Here is a 16485-nt window from a genome sequence, read left to right as displayed (position 1 = left end):
TGGCCATCCCTTGGGGACTCCATTGGGCAACGATTTTATTTTATTTATTTATTTATTTACTGTGAATAAAGGCTACACCAAGTCGTTAATTGTTTGACTGTGGCTGTTGGAGTCTTTTTAATGCGTGGTACTGAAGAATTGTTATGATAATGAGATTTCGGAGCGGATCATTTGACTTTTAAACACACTGGCCGTCGGAGGAAGAGAAAGAGTGAATAGTGTTTTGATTTTATTTTTTTACTGACAAGCTACCAATTCCATGAGAATAAGTTTCTGACATAAATTCCGTCACTCGGCGAAAGAATAAAAGTTAAAAACTGTGAACAAGTTGGGAGCTCACGTGTTCTTTAGTGGGGCAGAGAAGAAAAACAAATGTATCAATGAACACGTGGTTTACTATTATTAGACAGCCCACTGTGGTGCATTAACGCTATGTGCACGACAAGGTGAACGTTATTAACTACACAGCCACGGTTCACGTACACAGCTGTTTACATGTCTCTGATTGGTGTAATACAGTCTGTGCCATTTTGTTGAGGCATGACAGTCGGTGACCACAAATGGCGGACTCGGAACACTTTTACTGAACAGATAGACGGGCCGAACATTAAGAATGTGAATAATTACACTTGTGTTTGAATAGTCCAAATATTTTCAGTGGCAAAGAGATTAGACAGAGTTCGGTGAACTCAAATTCTCAACAACAGCTCCAACCAAGTCTATCTTTTACTCACTGTTTATAAATTTAAAAAAAGATTTTTTTTAACAAATCTTATTTCTTAGGTATTTAATAATGATATTTTGGTAATGAAATCTTGTACTAATCTTTTAAACCACTCATCTCATTTTTAGAGGCTTAGCTACTCTAGCGCGTCCTCTCCTTAGGCTCCGCCCCACCCGGAAGTGCCATTATAAACTCAGCAGCACTGTGTTTTCACTTTCGGCAGTGCGTGTATGCAGAAGTCAACACAAACAACTGAGGGTTCTAACTGAGCTGTAAGTTTAAAGGTAGGAATCATTTTACTGATCCTGTGTTAAAGCTCATGGGGAATTCCAAACAAACAAAATAGGAAGGGTTTTCTAAAGGCACAGGACGAGTGCTGATCAAACTGCACCTAACTACTTCCTGTCTGCTCCTTGAAGGAGAGGGATCGAGAATGGCAGATACAGAGAAAAGCCAGCTCGAGGAGATGCTAATGTGCCCAGTGTGTCAGGACATCTTCAAAGATCCTCGGCAGCTGCCCTGTGGACACAGCTTGTGTATGGGTTGTCTGGAAAATATGATGGATCACTTCTCAGATGCTCCCTTCCGTTGTCCAGACTGTAGGACTAATTTTGGGCAGATCATGGGGGTACAGAAGAATTACGCACTGGCCAATATTGCAGATGACTTCAGGGAGAACAGGAGGAGGAGGGTACCTGCTCTTAGCCCTTTTCTCACCTACACTTTCTCTAATTGTGATAAAAGATGTAGAGGATTAGCTAATACCAGAACATAACAATGTTATAAATAACTATCAAATGTGGACACATGCCTGACACACCTTTCCCATATCTCTGGTTTTTGTAAGCAGGCAGAGCAGACAAAAAATGTGTACTGTGACTTCTGCTCCGAGAGGAAAACCATGGCCATCAAGACCTGTCTGAAGTGTGAGGTATCGCTGTGCAAAGAGCACGTCAGGGATCACCTTGAACTGCCAGTGTTCACAGGACACCCCATGGTCAGGCCTTTGGGTGACCTCCTGGAGAGGAAATGCCCACAGCACAATGACGAAGTCCTAAGGTACTACTGCAACGCGTCCAGGCGCTATATCTGCACTGTCTGTACACTGGAGAGCAAGCAGCACAATGTGGCCACGGAGGCTTTCACTGTCCTGCGGAGACAGCTGACTGTGAGTTTGAGCAGCACTGCTTCACACCATATTATACAGCTTCACACACAACATTACAAAGGAAGGAACACTGTCTTAGAAATACAGGGGATTAACCATAACTCCTCTTGCTGTCTGTGCTGCGGAGAAACAGGATTTTCTGGTCCCAGATAGTCTCATAAACACTTTGACCATATCCTCCTCACTTCATTCATTCACCCCTTACTACTTACATGCCTCTTCAAATTCATGCTGTGCTGAAAACCTTTGTGGAAAAATCCATGCAACGTTTATTGTAAATTCTAGTGGAGTTTTCAAAGGTTCCAAATGCTGCATTTTGAGTATAAAATGATGCACAAAACATCTGGAATATCACATTTAGGTCAGACATAACGTAGAGCCTTGGGTTTGAATACTCCACTCAGTGTAAACATGATACAGCTTTAATAGCTGCAGCAAGCTGAAGCAGAGTGTTATTAGTGGATCAGCGGTAAATGATGATGCTGATTTAATAATTTTTCAAGCAAAAATGTCAAGAAATACACATTTCATAAGTGTGAGGAATAATAGCATATATCTGTAATATGTGGTATTAAATTGAAACCTTTGGATTTTGGACAAAATAAGCATTTAGAAAACATCATCTTGGTATTTACAACATTGTGATGAGCATCTTGTAAATGTTTGACATTATAGAGCAAACAGTCTATTAAAGTCAATAATCATCAGATTAATCGGTCATGAGAGTGATAGCTAGTTGTAGCTCTGTACATGATGTTGTCAGACAGTGTGGATGATGATGATTGTTCTCAGCTTAAGGGAAAATAAGATGAAAGTGGGGCATTAAGGTGTACAGCTGTGTGTGCATTCAACAGGACTTCATGGACCAGCATTTCACAATGATCAGAGAGCAAATTACAGAATCCACTGACTCCGTACGAAAACTACAAGAAGACATCCAACGTGAAGTGAGCCCTGTTTCGGAAAATGTCAATTTGTGATTTTTCAAGGATTTCCAGTTTGTTTTCAACACTTTTCACATCTAATGTATATTTTCCTCATGACAGAAACGGAAAGTGAACCCTGCCAACTCGTGCCTTAACAGTGTCACTGTGGTGCTGCTCTGTCTTTGGTTCATAGTTCTGTATTATGGTAGGAAAACAATTTTCTTAATTTATACATCAGCTTTTACAAATGTCAGTAGCCAAGCTTTAGTATACAGTACACGCTTTGTCTTGTGTTTGTGCAAACATGCACTCAGTGATGTCTGTCTGTGCCCAACCAGCCTACAACTTCTCGGTGGAAAACCAGACGCTGGCAGAAGCGCTGGACAAGCAGCAGAGCCGTGTGCATCATATCTATTCCACCATCGCAGGTATGAAGTCGAGTCTCTGCTGCCTGTTTATGCAATGATAACAACCTACAAAGCCTAATACTATTAAGATAAAGATTTCATGCTACAGCTTCTATTTGATGTTTCAAAAAATTTTAATACAAGTGGCAATTCAAATCACACACCAAGTTTAAGGTGGGGGTGTTTATTTGTTAGTGTAATACTTCCATTATGTTACCATTATGTTAAATGTATGAAAATGTGCATCTGGAGGGTAGAGTTGAAGTCAACAGCTCTATTGTCTGATCTCATTCTCCTTTTACTGGACAAGATATATGCAAGAACAGGCTCAATGATTAATTACATGGAACATTGTGGGTGTGGTGTATGAATGTTAACACTTTGTAATAATTCTTTACTATATTACTTGTGTGGTGTAGAAGATAATTATTTAAGAATGTAATTATGTAAGAATGTTAACACTGTTATAATATGGGGTAGGACTGGATAAGTCTGACTTCTTCCTACTCCATTCAAGCATGTACTAGGTATAAGCAAATTGATATTGGATTATGTGTAAAATTATGTGTGTTGACATATCAACTGTTTTTACATGCTTGAAAGAATAAATCAAATCAAATCAAATCAACATCCCTAGGACGTTTTCCAGTAATCATTCTATGTTTATTCCAGTTAAACTTTTTTTTTTTTAACATCCCTACATAGAACTATTGGTTGATCATCCAATGATGAGCCACAAACCTCCAGAAACAGAAGATAAAGGTATGAAAATCTGCTGAAAACAAGGAGTCGGGTTGGAAATGTTTATTTAAAGGCAGGAGAGAGGACTTTAAGCTGTTTGTGAACCTGTGTTGACAGTAAGATGTTTACAGTATAGAAGCCCTTTGTCTGTAGTGTCACTTTAATGACTGATAAGAACACAATAAGTATGATCACATGCACATTGACATTGTCAGCATAAGCATGGAGGACTGGTTCTTAACATCACTTTTGTCATGGTTCTAATGTTATCCAGGTTTCTGATCATCTGCATCATTTCTGTATCAATTAAGTTGCCTTAATAGATGAAGATGAACCCAAGTTTGGTTTCTGAGTCTGGATTCTGCTGCAGTTACCACTGTGGATTTAGCTTCTCCATTTTATCTTCAATGAAATGCCAATAAAATGTTTCATCTGCATGACCATTGTCAGACTTCCACTTTCATTTATGCACATTGACCATCATTACATTTTAATCATTTAGTTTTTGACCATCTACTACATAACGGGTTGAGACACCTGAACAGAACAGAAACCTGGGTAAGATGTTTACACTAACATCAAGTGACAAGTTTTCATCTGCATTTGTAAGAAAAAGAATGCTAGGCCTTCTTTCAGAACCTACACTTTAAAATTACATATATTCTAATATAATGCAAAACCCAAAGAGTCATGGTCATGCTCATCACTGCTTTAGTTTCCATTAACATACTACATTCTAAACTGAGGTAGCATCAGAATTGTGTATGTAGACTCACAAAATGGTCTTGTCTTTCAGGCTTTCTCATGCTGGACCTGGACACTGCCAGTCCTTTCCTTGGAGTCTCAGCTGACCTTCAATCAGTAGAGCGAGTGAAAGCCAAGCTGGACTACCCCAGCAGTACCAACCGCTTTGATGAGGCTCCACAAGTCCTCTCCGCCCAGTGCTTCTCCTCTGGTACCCACGTTTGGGAGGTGCAGGCTGAGGGATATTGGGACATTGCAGTGTCCTACAAGAGCATCCAACGTAAGAGCAAAGACAGCAGCGCCTTCGGAAACAATGCAGAGTCCTGGAGCCTGACACACAATGGTGAAGGCGAGCTGTTTGCTCGCCACAACAGAAGGAAAACAGCTCTGTCTGGAACCCTGCAGAGCAGCCGAGTTGCAGTGATAGTTAATTTTGAGAAAGGCAACATCACATTCACTGCTGTGGAGTCCACCATCACACAGCTGCACGAATTCAGGGCTGAACTGACTCAGCCAGTGTGTCTGGGTTTGGGACTTTACCACATGGATCCACCCAGTAGGGCCTCTATTGTCAGAGCCTCGTGAATAATCCTGCAGACTGTCCCTTTATTGAGCAAAATACTAGACCCAGACTGCCCTAAGTCCAGTGGCTGGCTCTGAAAGTGTAGGGGTGTCGGTTTGGTTTCTGAGCAGTCCTGACTACACCACAGCAACAACAAGGAACATTTGCCTCAGGTATATTTTTATATTGTATAGTGATTTGTGGTATGTACAGTGTGTTTAACAGTTAAATCTTTATTTCAGTCTGAATCCAACACCAGCATACACAGTATATCAGACTAAGGTTGTGACTGTACTATGAGACTAAATCTGAGTTTACTACATACTATTACTCAGTGCTGAGGCCCTTTTAATGAAGGATGATAATCAGTCTTACCTAGTGCTGGCATCAATCAAATTACTTCAGTACCGGAGTACTGAAAAATGCTTCTCTACATTTGTATGGATGTTAACGTTAACAGAACTTAAGGCTGTGGTAAATAGGTTTACTTTTTATTTAATGAAACTGCTTTGACTGCACAAAAATGCCAAAGAATTGAAAAATAAAACTAATATGATCTGTACCAAAATGTCAAACACACACACACACACACACACATTTTATAAAATCAACTTTAACTCTCTCTCTCTATGTATGTATGTATGTATAGTTAAAGTTGATTTATAAAATTGGTATCGATAAAAGCATTGTTTGGGAACCAGTATCAGAAACAAGGTATCTCATTGGTACTCGTATCAAATATCAGCCCTATTCTGCTTTTCACTATGACTGTTCTGTTTTCCTACAAAAACCTCTTGAGTCACAATAATGTGAAAGATGCAACAATCAGGATTTGGAACCCCAAAGCCATTTGTCAGCATCATTTAATGACTAACCTCAATATGAAGTACTATGCCAAACTACACCCACCGGCCACTTTATTAGGTACACCTGTACAGTTGTATGCAATTCGGTGCAACACTTGAGCCTTAACATGTGTTTATGAAGCTGTGCTTCTATGCTTTTGTCCTCCCCAGCTACATACATGAGAGGGTCAGAAGATTAGGAACACCTCTGAATATAATTTAGTCCAGTACACCACCACCTTTAACTGTGACCTCAATAATAAACATACAATTGATTTTTATACATTTGACAATCTCACAAAGCCTGAAACATTTTGAGCTTCATAAACACAGATGTTAAGGCAGAGGTGTTGCATTGAAGCGCATACAACTGTACAGGCGTACCTAATAAAGTGGCTCATGAATGTATAGCTCTACAGTAGCAGAAGTTAGGTTACTATTCGCCAACCCTAGCGAACCTAAGGATGCAGCTGTAAATTTGTATATAGAATTTAGTGAGAATGTTTAATTGTGAACTTTCCATCTGCCAGAGGAACATTATTTCTTCTCTCAAACGTTATGTAGGCTCATGTTAAAGGACAAAAACAGAAAAATCACTGGCTTGAGCAATTTTGCCTGTTTATTCAAAAAAAAAAAACTATGAATATCAAGCATTTTTAACCACAGACAATGATCTGAAACCAGTTTCAAAAGAAAGAAGGCAGTATTAAGCCTAGAAGACCAACATTCGCAAACAGTACAAAAACGAGGTATATGGTGATACAAAATGTTTTCTTCTCAAATTAAGGTATTTTTCAGCTGAGTAAGGAACGGACACTGCTCTGTGTTTTCTCGCTTAACACAGGAGACCTTAACACCAAAACACGTGTGTGAATTTCAGACCAGACAGTGGAGGACTGTACACTGACAGCCTGTTGTAAGAAATGTCAGTCAGAGCCAAGACCTCTCACCTACTTTATCTTTTTTCAAAAGTTCTAATTTACAGTAAACAAGACAGAAACTGATGTCAGGTTCAATAAAAAAAAAGAAAAAGAGAGGGAGAATACCATTGTCTTGACCATCTTCTGCACTGCTGATCTTTTCTGCAGCTGCCTTGAAATCCCTCCATGCCTGACTAAAAGCTGTGTACAGTCCAGTATTGGGTATCCACAGCAGAGGTGTCTGTAGTTAGAATGCTTGGAGAGGTGGGCCTATTTCAGTGCCTTTGTCTGTTTTATACTGCTTATTGTCCTAAACAAACTGTCAAACCCACAGTACGTAAAAAAACAATGGAAGAATAATGACATGCGTCTGCACTGCCCCACTTCTACATCTACCCTCCAACTATTAACACTGTCACCTGGTGAAAAACATGACGTGATCAGGAGCAGCTGGACTTTACTTCACTGTTCCCATGGTCTGACTCCTGATGGAGCACCACGCCTTGAACACGTCTCTGAAACAGAACCCCCCCCGCCCCAACAAAGTTAGAAAACAAAGCTCTTCAGTGTCTGCTGGAAATGGCAGCATCATCCCAGTGCATGTCTGAAACCTGCACACACCTGCAGTGAGTGGCCACGCATTCGTTGCTGCAGTACTCTTTGTCCCAGTCTTCACTCTCTACTGCAGGGTTGTTGCAGCCCGCCCTCACACACACACTCTTCATAGATGCCACGTCACTGGACCCATTCACCTCCATCTCATCCTGAGAAGGAGGATTTCAAAGGGCAACATTAATATCAGTGTCTGGTATTTTCTACACGCTGCTTGTCACAGCAGCTGATGCTCATACAAGAGTGCAATTTTGTCCACAACGCATTATGACGCAGTGAAATAGGAAGTGAGATTAAAAATACACAAGACGTCTGTGTAAATATTCAACATCTCAGACTTTTTTGTCCTGTTTTACAGCTTTAAATCACAGTGAATGGAAATGAGATTTTTGGCAAAGAGAAAACAGATTTCATGTCAAATCCAATGGATGTAAAATACAAAAATAGCAACGAGCCACCCTCGTCAAGTCTGTGTTGAGGAGCAGTTAGACAGTAATTACAACCCCCTGACTAGATAATGCATTTAGATGTCTGTGCACATCTGGAAGGTAAATTCCCCAGGTGTCACGTGAGCATTTTCAACTGTGGCGCTCTCTTTGCCACTCAGCTATAAAGCAAGTGTTTGTGTGAACACGGTCTCCCATTTCTATTCAGTGCCTTGGAATTTATCCTGCATCTTTGCCTTGGTCGGTATTTTTACTGAACATTTCACAGATTTGTTAGTGGTGCTCTTGTGTCTTCTGTTGTGATAGGACATTAAGCAAACAGTCAGGTGTTGAACATTGTATGTCACCTAAAATCACTTGTCCCACTTTCACACTTATCTGCTTTGCCTTTAACTTATGTAACTTCTGAAAGCATTTGCCTTTTAGGCAATTAGGTACATCATAACACATGGTATATACACTTCTAAAATCATTTAATTTGGGCTTTGTAATCAATTTACATCAAGTTGTAGATTTATTTTGATATGTAAATCTTTAAATGCATCTACTCTAATTTCTGTAAACTAAGCAAAAAGGCCCATTAAACACTGACATATGTAGACACAATGGTAGCGTGAAGAAGTAGTGAACATTTGGCAGTTAATTTAAAAACTTCCCTAACTAAAAATGGATTATAGTCCACCCTAGTGAAAGCTGAATAATCTGCTGCTACAGCAACATCTTGGCACTGTCTGAGCCTGCTTTGAAGAACTGAAATATCCAAAGTTAGGTCACATTAACATAATCAAATCAAAGTGAAACATAACAGCCGAAGCAACGTTAAGCATTTACCTCCTCTGAAGGCTGCACTTCTGTTACTTCATCCTCATCTGCATTGACTGGCACATCAGCAGAATTTACCAACTGCACTGACACAACAGGTGCAGGTTGGCCAGATGTAGTTGCAGTAGATGACGCAGCCTCTGTAGAGGGGGCAATAACTGGCAGGACCTCTTTCCCCAGCAAGGATGCAGGAACTATTTTTATCTGGAGTGGAGGCGGAGGTGTAGCCATGGCAGACACGGGGAGGCCTGGTGTGGTGCTTCCCTCTCGAGGCTTGGCCTGTAAGGGTGGAGGAGCTGGTGCCATTTGCTGGAGCCGCGGTGGAGGCGGTGTGGTCTGCATCTGCTGCAGCGGAGGTGGCTGACGAGAGGCACCCGACACTAGGAGTGTAGGCTGCAAAGTGCGGACCCCTCCGGGCAACACAGTCACCACCGGGCCCCCTGCCTGCAACATGTGCTTTGAGATGATGATCTTGGTGATGGTCTGGGCTGGGGGAGCTTCTGCTACTGCTGCTGATGGAGCAGAGGTTTTGTTTGCACCAGTGCGGGAACGTGTTGCCATCTCCGGGACATCCAGGATGATGTTGGAGGTACAGATGTTGGTGATGGTGTTCTCTTCCTGCTTGTTGTTACCTGGGCAGATGGCCTGCTGACCAGCAGAGGGAAGCGCTGCAGGTGGAGGTGGTGAAGGTGCAGTCTCCATCTCCTCAGTGGCAGGCTGTAATGCAGACATTAAATACACTATATTGCCAAAAGTATTCATTCGTCTGCCTTCACATGCAAATGAACTTAGATAACAACCGATTCTTAATCCATAGGGTTTAATATGATGTTGGCCCACCCTTTGCAGCTATTACAGCTTCAACGTTTCTGGGAAGGCTGTCCACAAGGTTTAGGAGCAGTCTCCGCTCTAATTTATCCCAAAGGTGTTCTATCAGGTTGCGGTCAGGACTCTGTGCAGGCCAGTCACGTTCTTCCACACCAAACTCACTCATCCATGTCTTTATGGACTTCATGTTGGAACAGGAACAGGCCATCCCCAAACTGTTCCCACAAAGTTGGGAGCATGAAATTGTCCAAAATGTCTTGGTATGCTGAGGCATTAAGAGTTCCTTTCACTGGAACTAAGGGGCCAAGCCCAGCTCCTGAAGAACACCCCCACATCATACCCCCCCTCCACCAAACTTTACACTTGGTACAATGCAGTCAGACAAGCACCGTTCTCCTGGCAACTGTCAAACCCAGACTTTTCCATGGGATTGCCAGACAGAGAAGCGTGATTCGTCACTCCAGAGAACACGTCTCCACTGCTCTAGAGTCCAGTGGTGGCGTGCTTTACACCACTGCATCCAACGCTTTGCATTGCACTTGGTGATGTAAGGCTTGGATGCAGCTCCTCGACCATGGAACCCCATTCCATGAAGCTCTCTACACACTGTTCTTGAGCTAATCTGAAGGCCACATGAAGTTTGGAGGTCTGTAGCTAGTGACTCTGCAGAAAGTTGGCAACCTCTGTTCACTATGCGTCTCAGCATCCACTGACCCCGCTCTGTGATTTTACATGGCCTACCACTTTGTGGCTGAGTTGCTGTCATTCCCAATCGCTTCCATTTTGCTATAACACCACTAACAGTTGACTGTGGAATATTTAGTAGCAAGGAAATTTCACGACTGGACTTATTACACATGTGGCATCCTATCATGGTACCACGCTGGGATTCATTGAGCTCCTGAGAGCAACCCATTCTTTCACATTCTTTCACCTGAATTCAATGATTTAGATGGGTGAGTGAATACGTTTGGCAATATAGTGTAAATCAGAAAAGCCATAGCAATAAAAATCCTATAAAGCAATAAATGAGTTTTCCTTTCAAGAACAGAGTGATGTTACCTGTGAGAGCTGGTTGGCTCTATATGCTGCCAGTGCTTTCAAATACTCCTTTTTGGCTGCTTCTGTCTTTCTCTTGTAAACCTAGTGGAGACCAAACAAGTACCGCTGATGTCAGTAGACTGTTTTTCTGTACAATACCACCAGCCATCATTTTCACTCCCCTAAGATTAACATGATATGAAATGATCCACCTGTAGAGAGGGAGTTTACCTTTGTGTCAGTGAGGATATAAACATATGTGCATATACCTGTTTCTGTTCTTCAGCTAGGCTATCCCACATGGAGGCCACAATTTTTGACACCTCTCCAAAAGAGGCATTGGGGTTCTGGCCCTTAATGGCTGCCTGGGTGTCTCTGAAGAATAGGGCATATGCTGAAACTGGCTTCTGTGGCTCATTGGGGTCTTTCTTCTTCCTTCCTTTCTTTGCACCCACCGTCCCAGTCACTGAGGCCAGTGTGGCTGGCTTTCCCCCACCCCTCCTGGTTGTAGCCGGGGAGACAGAAGATGTGGGAGCTATGTGGGAGAGGACAGAGGATGAGGAGAGAGGCATGGGGGAGTCTACCAGCACACTCCTCTGAGTAAGGACAGGTGAAGTGGGAGAGAGAGAGAGAGAGAGAGAGAGAGGAGAGCACATTTTAGCCACAGAAACTAAAACACAGCTATGCAACACAGGCTGTAATGGATGAAAGCAAACAGTTAACTTAGCATCTACATGTCCAACCTCTCACCTTGAAGTCATCCATGTCCTCATCCTGCAAGGAACCAACTGGAGATGGTGTTGCTGACAGTGGCTGCTCAGGTGTCTCTGAATGATGCCTAATGTTTTCACCCTCAAGACCCAAGGCCAGCTCTGACTGATTAATAGTAGTCAGCTGACTGCTTCCCAAAAGACCATGGCCAATGTCACCAAGTTGAACATCAATGGTCATGGGGGACGAACTGCTGAAATGTGAACCACTGGAACTCCCCAGTTCCTGCAGAGGGATCAGAAAAACAAAATGTTACAAACAAATCAAACAACAATCAACTGCATTCATGAACAATTAACATTTAAACACAGCAAACGGTGTTCTGTCAGAGTGACAAGATCCACAGGTCCACTGACCAAGGCAGACGAGCTCAGCAGGGCTCCCCCACCAGTTTGCCCCATTGCCCTGAGGTTCAGATGCTCCAGGCCTTGAGACCCAGAGTTCACAAAGGTGGAAGCGAAGGAAGGGTCGTTGGCCTCGGCCACCAGGTTGCTAACAAGGCTACGGGAGCCCGAAGGTCCCCCGGTGCCATCTGACCCATCTGTCAACTCAAAGTGAGACACTGCATCAGTGATGCTCAGAGCTGAGTCTGGATCAAGGGAGATGGGGGGAATCTCAAAAACTTCATCCCCTAGACTGGGGGTATGGAACGTCTGCTATATGTGGGGAAAAACAAACAATAATGGATCAGTCAGTAATGTGAAGCTCAGTGCAGTGACTCTTTATTACACAGCACTAGTCACCATATTGCATGAATGAACTCACCTCAGCGGACAGAAAGGGGTGGCCCGCTCCACTGATGGTGAGGTAACTGTCGTTACCTTCTGCAAACTGAAACGGCCCATTAGCATTAACTAAATCATGTACAATAGTCAAAGCTTTCCAGGTAAATAGTAGTTAATGTTAATCTCAGGTTACCTTGTTTTCCTCCGAGTATTCACCATATGCTTGGGTGTCCAAAAACTCAGAATCAACATTTTGAGCACAACCATCCGATAGGTCAGAGTAAAAATTAAGGTCCATTTTGAAATTGTTTACTCTAAACTTTCACATACGTTGTATGTTTACTGAAAATTGACATTTCTTAAATTCCTACTCCTCAACTAACCTCTCAACATGAACTAAAGCTGCTAGCAAGCTAGCTAGCTAGCGTTAGCGTATCACTCCCGGTTAGCATAACGTTAAGGTCGAGGAGACTATGCTAAAATACTTAATCTCTGAAGCCCCAAGAAGAGCGGGACAGCGGGGTGTTCTGACACCTATCCTTCCTGCAAACGGCCAAGTAATCTTAGTGTTACCAAAATACTACCTACTAGCTCTCCCGGGCCGCAAAGTTTAGTGGAGGCCCAACAAAAAGCCATTCATGTGGTGGAGTCAATGTAGCACCCTCTCCCAGTATGGCTAGTGTTACGTTCATGGACTGTCGGAAAAACAAGAGCATTTGCCAGTGTGAGTTAAGATGGAAAGGAAGCTTTCTTAGCAACAAGGTTAAACTGCTTTTCACAAACGTTTTATGTTTGTTTAACCTTTTGTTTGGCCAATTGAAACAGCACGTTTTAGTGTCAAATGCACTTTCCCACATACATTTTAAGTATTAAACGAAACAGCAGCCAGGGGATAGTTATTTTTCTGACAAATTAGAGCAAACAAGCAAAGAAAAATATTAAGTTGAGGGTGTCAGTAATTCGGTCAGTGATGCCATGCTTTCATTTTTTTAAATATTAAATATAGTAATACTATAGTAGGCTACTTTTGTGCTGTTTATATGACCTATCCCTCCTGCACTAGCTGGCTCTCCCACAGCAGCAGCAGCATATTGGCTGCTGTCCTCCTCCTCTCCTAACATACTGTACATACAGTATCTTTCTTCAGCCATCTCCTCCTGATCCTCTCTTGCTGTTTCAGCAGTGCCAATAAATATTTGAAATTAATCAGTTGAATCACTAATTACACTGACTGGACTAATTAGCTTTCCCATGGGTGTTTTTTGATATTCCTCTGGACTGAGGGGCCAAACATTCAAGCATCAGAGTTTATGAACTAGCATTAACTTTGTCCACTTGTAGAACAGTCCATATGCAGTGGTGGAAGAAGTACTCAGATCCTTTACTTAAGTAAAGGTAGCAATACAACAGTGTAAAAATACTATTACAAGTAAAAGTCTTCCATTCAAAATGTTACTTAAGTAAAAGCACAAAAGCAGAAAAACATATTTAAAGTACTAAAAGTACTTATTATGCAGAATGGCACATTTCACGTTCCTGTTTATCATATTGTCATATAATTACTGATACATTATATATTACATTTAATGTTTCAGCTGGTGAAGGGGGAGATAGTTTTAACTAGTTTATATGCTTAATTTGAATTACTGATGGGTAGCGTTTGAATTTTCAACCATAGATCAATGAGGTCTTATATTGATAGTGTATATTTGTATTATTCTGGATCTGAAAAGTAACAAAAGTTATAAATGTAGTGGGGTAAAAAGTGCAATATTTGCCTCTAAAATGTAATGAATTCAAAGTATGAAGTAACAAAGTAAATATACAGTAAAAAGTACAGACATCTTAAAATTGTACTTGAGTAAATGTACTTAGTTACTTTCTACCTAGCTTGCTATTGACACGTTAGGAAATTATACGTTTGTATGAGAGAGAAACAGAGTGGGGTACAGAGGGACTGAGCAAATACACACGCTACGCATGGCCCTACATCGAAATAAGATTTAGCCTGTGTATTTAATATCAATATGTGGCAGTCCATGTTGATATTGTGATGGCCTACCAACATTAGTCAGTGTATGGGAAACTGCATATTGTGTGCACCATTTTAGCACATTTACTATTCAGTATTATATAGTAGTAGCAAAATGTGTATTCAGTTTTCAATAGTGCCTAATAATTTTATAAACATATCAGCTACCATAAACCCAAAGATTGACTTAAAAAAAGAAAGTGATGAAATCCATAGTGGAACTCTTGCTGGTAAATAACTGGATGTAGTACTGTTTCAGTCTAGTACTGCAGGGTTCATGTATGTGGACACTACTGTCATGAGTAATTTATAGTTCATAAAAAAATGGGACTATGTAAACTACTAAACAATATACAGTACATGATCATCTACTGTAATTTGGACACAACTTAATTATCTTGTGTATAAACAGTAAACCTTCTTTGTTTTTGGTCAAACTCAGAATAACACACACAAACTTGCTTTCACCGTAGATTGCTGTTATTCATATCACAGATACAGTCAGATCATAAAACAAGAATAACTCATTGCCATTATTTTTGCACCATGGTACACAACTGACCAGCTCTACATTGTACAATACACCCATCCTCCTAGCACTGCTTCAGTAACTATTATGCCATGTTCCCTGTCAACCCCATCCCTCCCACAGAGTGAAAATAATAACAGTACATCCACAAACTGGATCCCCTTTGAGTTCACAGACTCGTCTGGATACTGACAATATGACCCAACGAGAGAAGGGGATTGTGGGATCTGGATCCAGGCTCTACTCAGTACACGTCCAGTTTCATGTAGCGCTACAGGACCAGCATTGAGGTTCTTAGATAAGAAAAGGGTATCTGTACAGCAGGGCCCCCTTTTGGTCACGGCTGGGAATGTGCTGGGAATTCATAGATTTGGATGAAGAGGAGAATGACGAGTGATAAAGTAAGAAAGCTCATATTTTTGCCATTTTGTCACAGGTTAGAGAGGAGGGTTGAAAAGAGAAAGAGTGAACACAACTCTCAATGATGAAATAGATAAATGGTTGCAAAGCTGCTCCTTCCATGAAGAAACAAAATCCCTATACAAAATAAATGAATAAAAGTAGGAACAAACAGACACAAGTTCATCCATAATTTGATACATAATATGGTAAAAATTAATGAGGAATAATATGATTCATTGTTGAGAAGGGGACCAAGCCTGATGTGTTCAGCGAGTGAGGTTCAGTCAATCCTCTGAGCTTGATGAGGAGTCAGAGTCCTTCTGTGCTATGGTGACATCGTCCAATAGCGCCTCCTGATCTGAGCTGTCATAGTCACCTTGGGACAGGCTGTCGCCGCCCTCCATTTTAACATCAAAGTCTGGACTAGTGATGAAGTGATGGGAGGTCTCCAGGTCCTCCTCGTCCATCATGTAGGCTCCATCTGAGACCAGAGTCTCCTCTTCAACTCCATCCAGGTTGGGGTCTTCAGGGGTGGGCTCTGGAGTGTGGCGGCGGTGGTGGTGGTGGTGTCTGCTCTTTTTAGGGATGTCCGAGCGCTCGGTCAGCAGTCGGTGGAAAAAGGTCTCAGGCAGGAAGCCCTACAAATATGAGAAGGTCATGGGAATAAAAAAAAAACAAAAAAAAAAACTTTGTGTTTTCACATCACTTCTTTGCCATAGTTGGCACATCATAGTCATGGGTAGAAAAGAGAGGCCAAAAACAAATTTTTTCTATAGGAGGGTGACGAATGAACATGCTGTAAGGAGGCTAAAAGAGGATTTTATGGGGCAAAACTGGGAATTAGTTTACAGAGAGGAAGACTTAGATAAAGCATATGAGCAATTTTTAAATATATTTAAGAAAGTATATGACAGGAACTGTCCTTGTAAGCAGTATAAAAACAAAAGGAATTACAGTGGGAAACCGTGGATGAGTAAGGGATTACAGAATGCATGTAAAAAGAAGAATGCGTTATATAAGGGACTCATAAAGGACAGATCAAAGAAGGCGGAAGAAAAATATAAGTCATATAAGAACAAATTAATTGAGATTTTGAGGAGATGTAAGAAACTATATTACTCTAAAGTATTAGAGGATAATAAAAATAACATGAGAGGTAAGTGGAATATATTAAATAAATTGATTAGAAACAGTTCCAGCAAGAGTAACTACCCTCAATATTTTATGGATAATGATACAC

General features: G+C 41.4%; 3 protein-coding genes across 7 annotated transcripts in view; 1 reads left to right on the top strand and 2 right to left on the bottom strand.

Annotated features, from left to right (window-relative positions):
• Positions 1-499: 499 nt before the first annotated feature.
• Positions 500-5814, top strand: trim110 (tripartite motif containing 110). 2 transcript variants are annotated; one of them, XM_020604494.1, is made up of 9 exons: positions 500-615; positions 853-1008; positions 1144-1415; positions 1572-1892; positions 2747-2839; positions 2939-3023; positions 3157-3246; positions 3931-3987; positions 4763-5814. In XM_020604494.1, the coding sequence occupies exons 3-9, from the start codon at positions 1158-1160 to the stop codon at positions 5293-5295; spliced, it is 1437 nt and encodes a 478-aa protein (XP_020460150.1). In that variant the 5' UTR covers positions 500-615; positions 853-1008; positions 1144-1157; the 3' UTR covers positions 5296-5814. The 2 variants fall into 2 exon arrangements, with proteins under 2 accessions (XP_020460150.1, XP_020460151.1); XM_020604495.1 differs by having other exon boundaries at positions 504-615; positions 1575-1892.
• Positions 5815-6718: 904 nt separating this feature from the next.
• tox4a (TOX high mobility group box family member 4 a) lies at positions 6719-13029 on the bottom strand. Of its 2 annotated transcripts, none has more exons than XM_020604584.1 (9): positions 12476-13029; positions 12323-12388; positions 11914-12213; positions 11537-11782; positions 11056-11382; positions 10808-10888; positions 8927-9634; positions 7659-7801; positions 6719-7552 (listed from the first exon to the last, which is right to left on the bottom strand). In XM_020604584.1, exons 1-9 carry the CDS (start codon positions 12578-12580, stop codon positions 7495-7497), a joined length of 2034 nt encoding a protein of 677 aa, XP_020460240.1. In that variant the 5' UTR covers positions 12581-13029; the 3' UTR covers positions 6719-7494. The 2 variants fall into 2 exon arrangements, with proteins under 2 accessions (XP_020460240.1, XP_020460241.1); XM_020604585.1 differs by having other exon boundaries at positions 11914-12210.
• A 1726-nt stretch (positions 13030-14755) lies between these two features.
• chd8 (chromodomain helicase DNA binding protein 8) overlaps positions 14756-16485 on the bottom strand; it is a 26183-nt gene continuing 24453 nt past the window's right edge. For all 3 annotated transcript variants that reach the window (XM_020604500.1, XM_020604501.1, XM_020604502.1), the window contains exon 39: positions 14756-15883. In XM_020604500.1, the coding sequence (XP_020460156.1) occupies positions 15530-15883 (354 nt within the window). In that variant the 3' untranslated portion in view covers positions 14756-15529. The remainder of the gene's footprint in view (positions 15884-16485) is intronic.

The sequence above is a fragment of the Monopterus albus genome, unplaced genomic scaffold (assembly GCF_001952655.1).
Source record: "Monopterus albus unplaced genomic scaffold, M_albus_1.0 scaffold66.1, whole genome shotgun sequence".
In the NCBI taxonomy this organism is placed as follows: domain Eukaryota; kingdom Metazoa; phylum Chordata; class Actinopteri; order Synbranchiformes; family Synbranchidae; genus Monopterus; species Monopterus albus.
The sequence above is the reverse complement of the archived record's forward strand: the minus strand, read 5'-3'. Positions and strand labels throughout refer to the sequence as shown.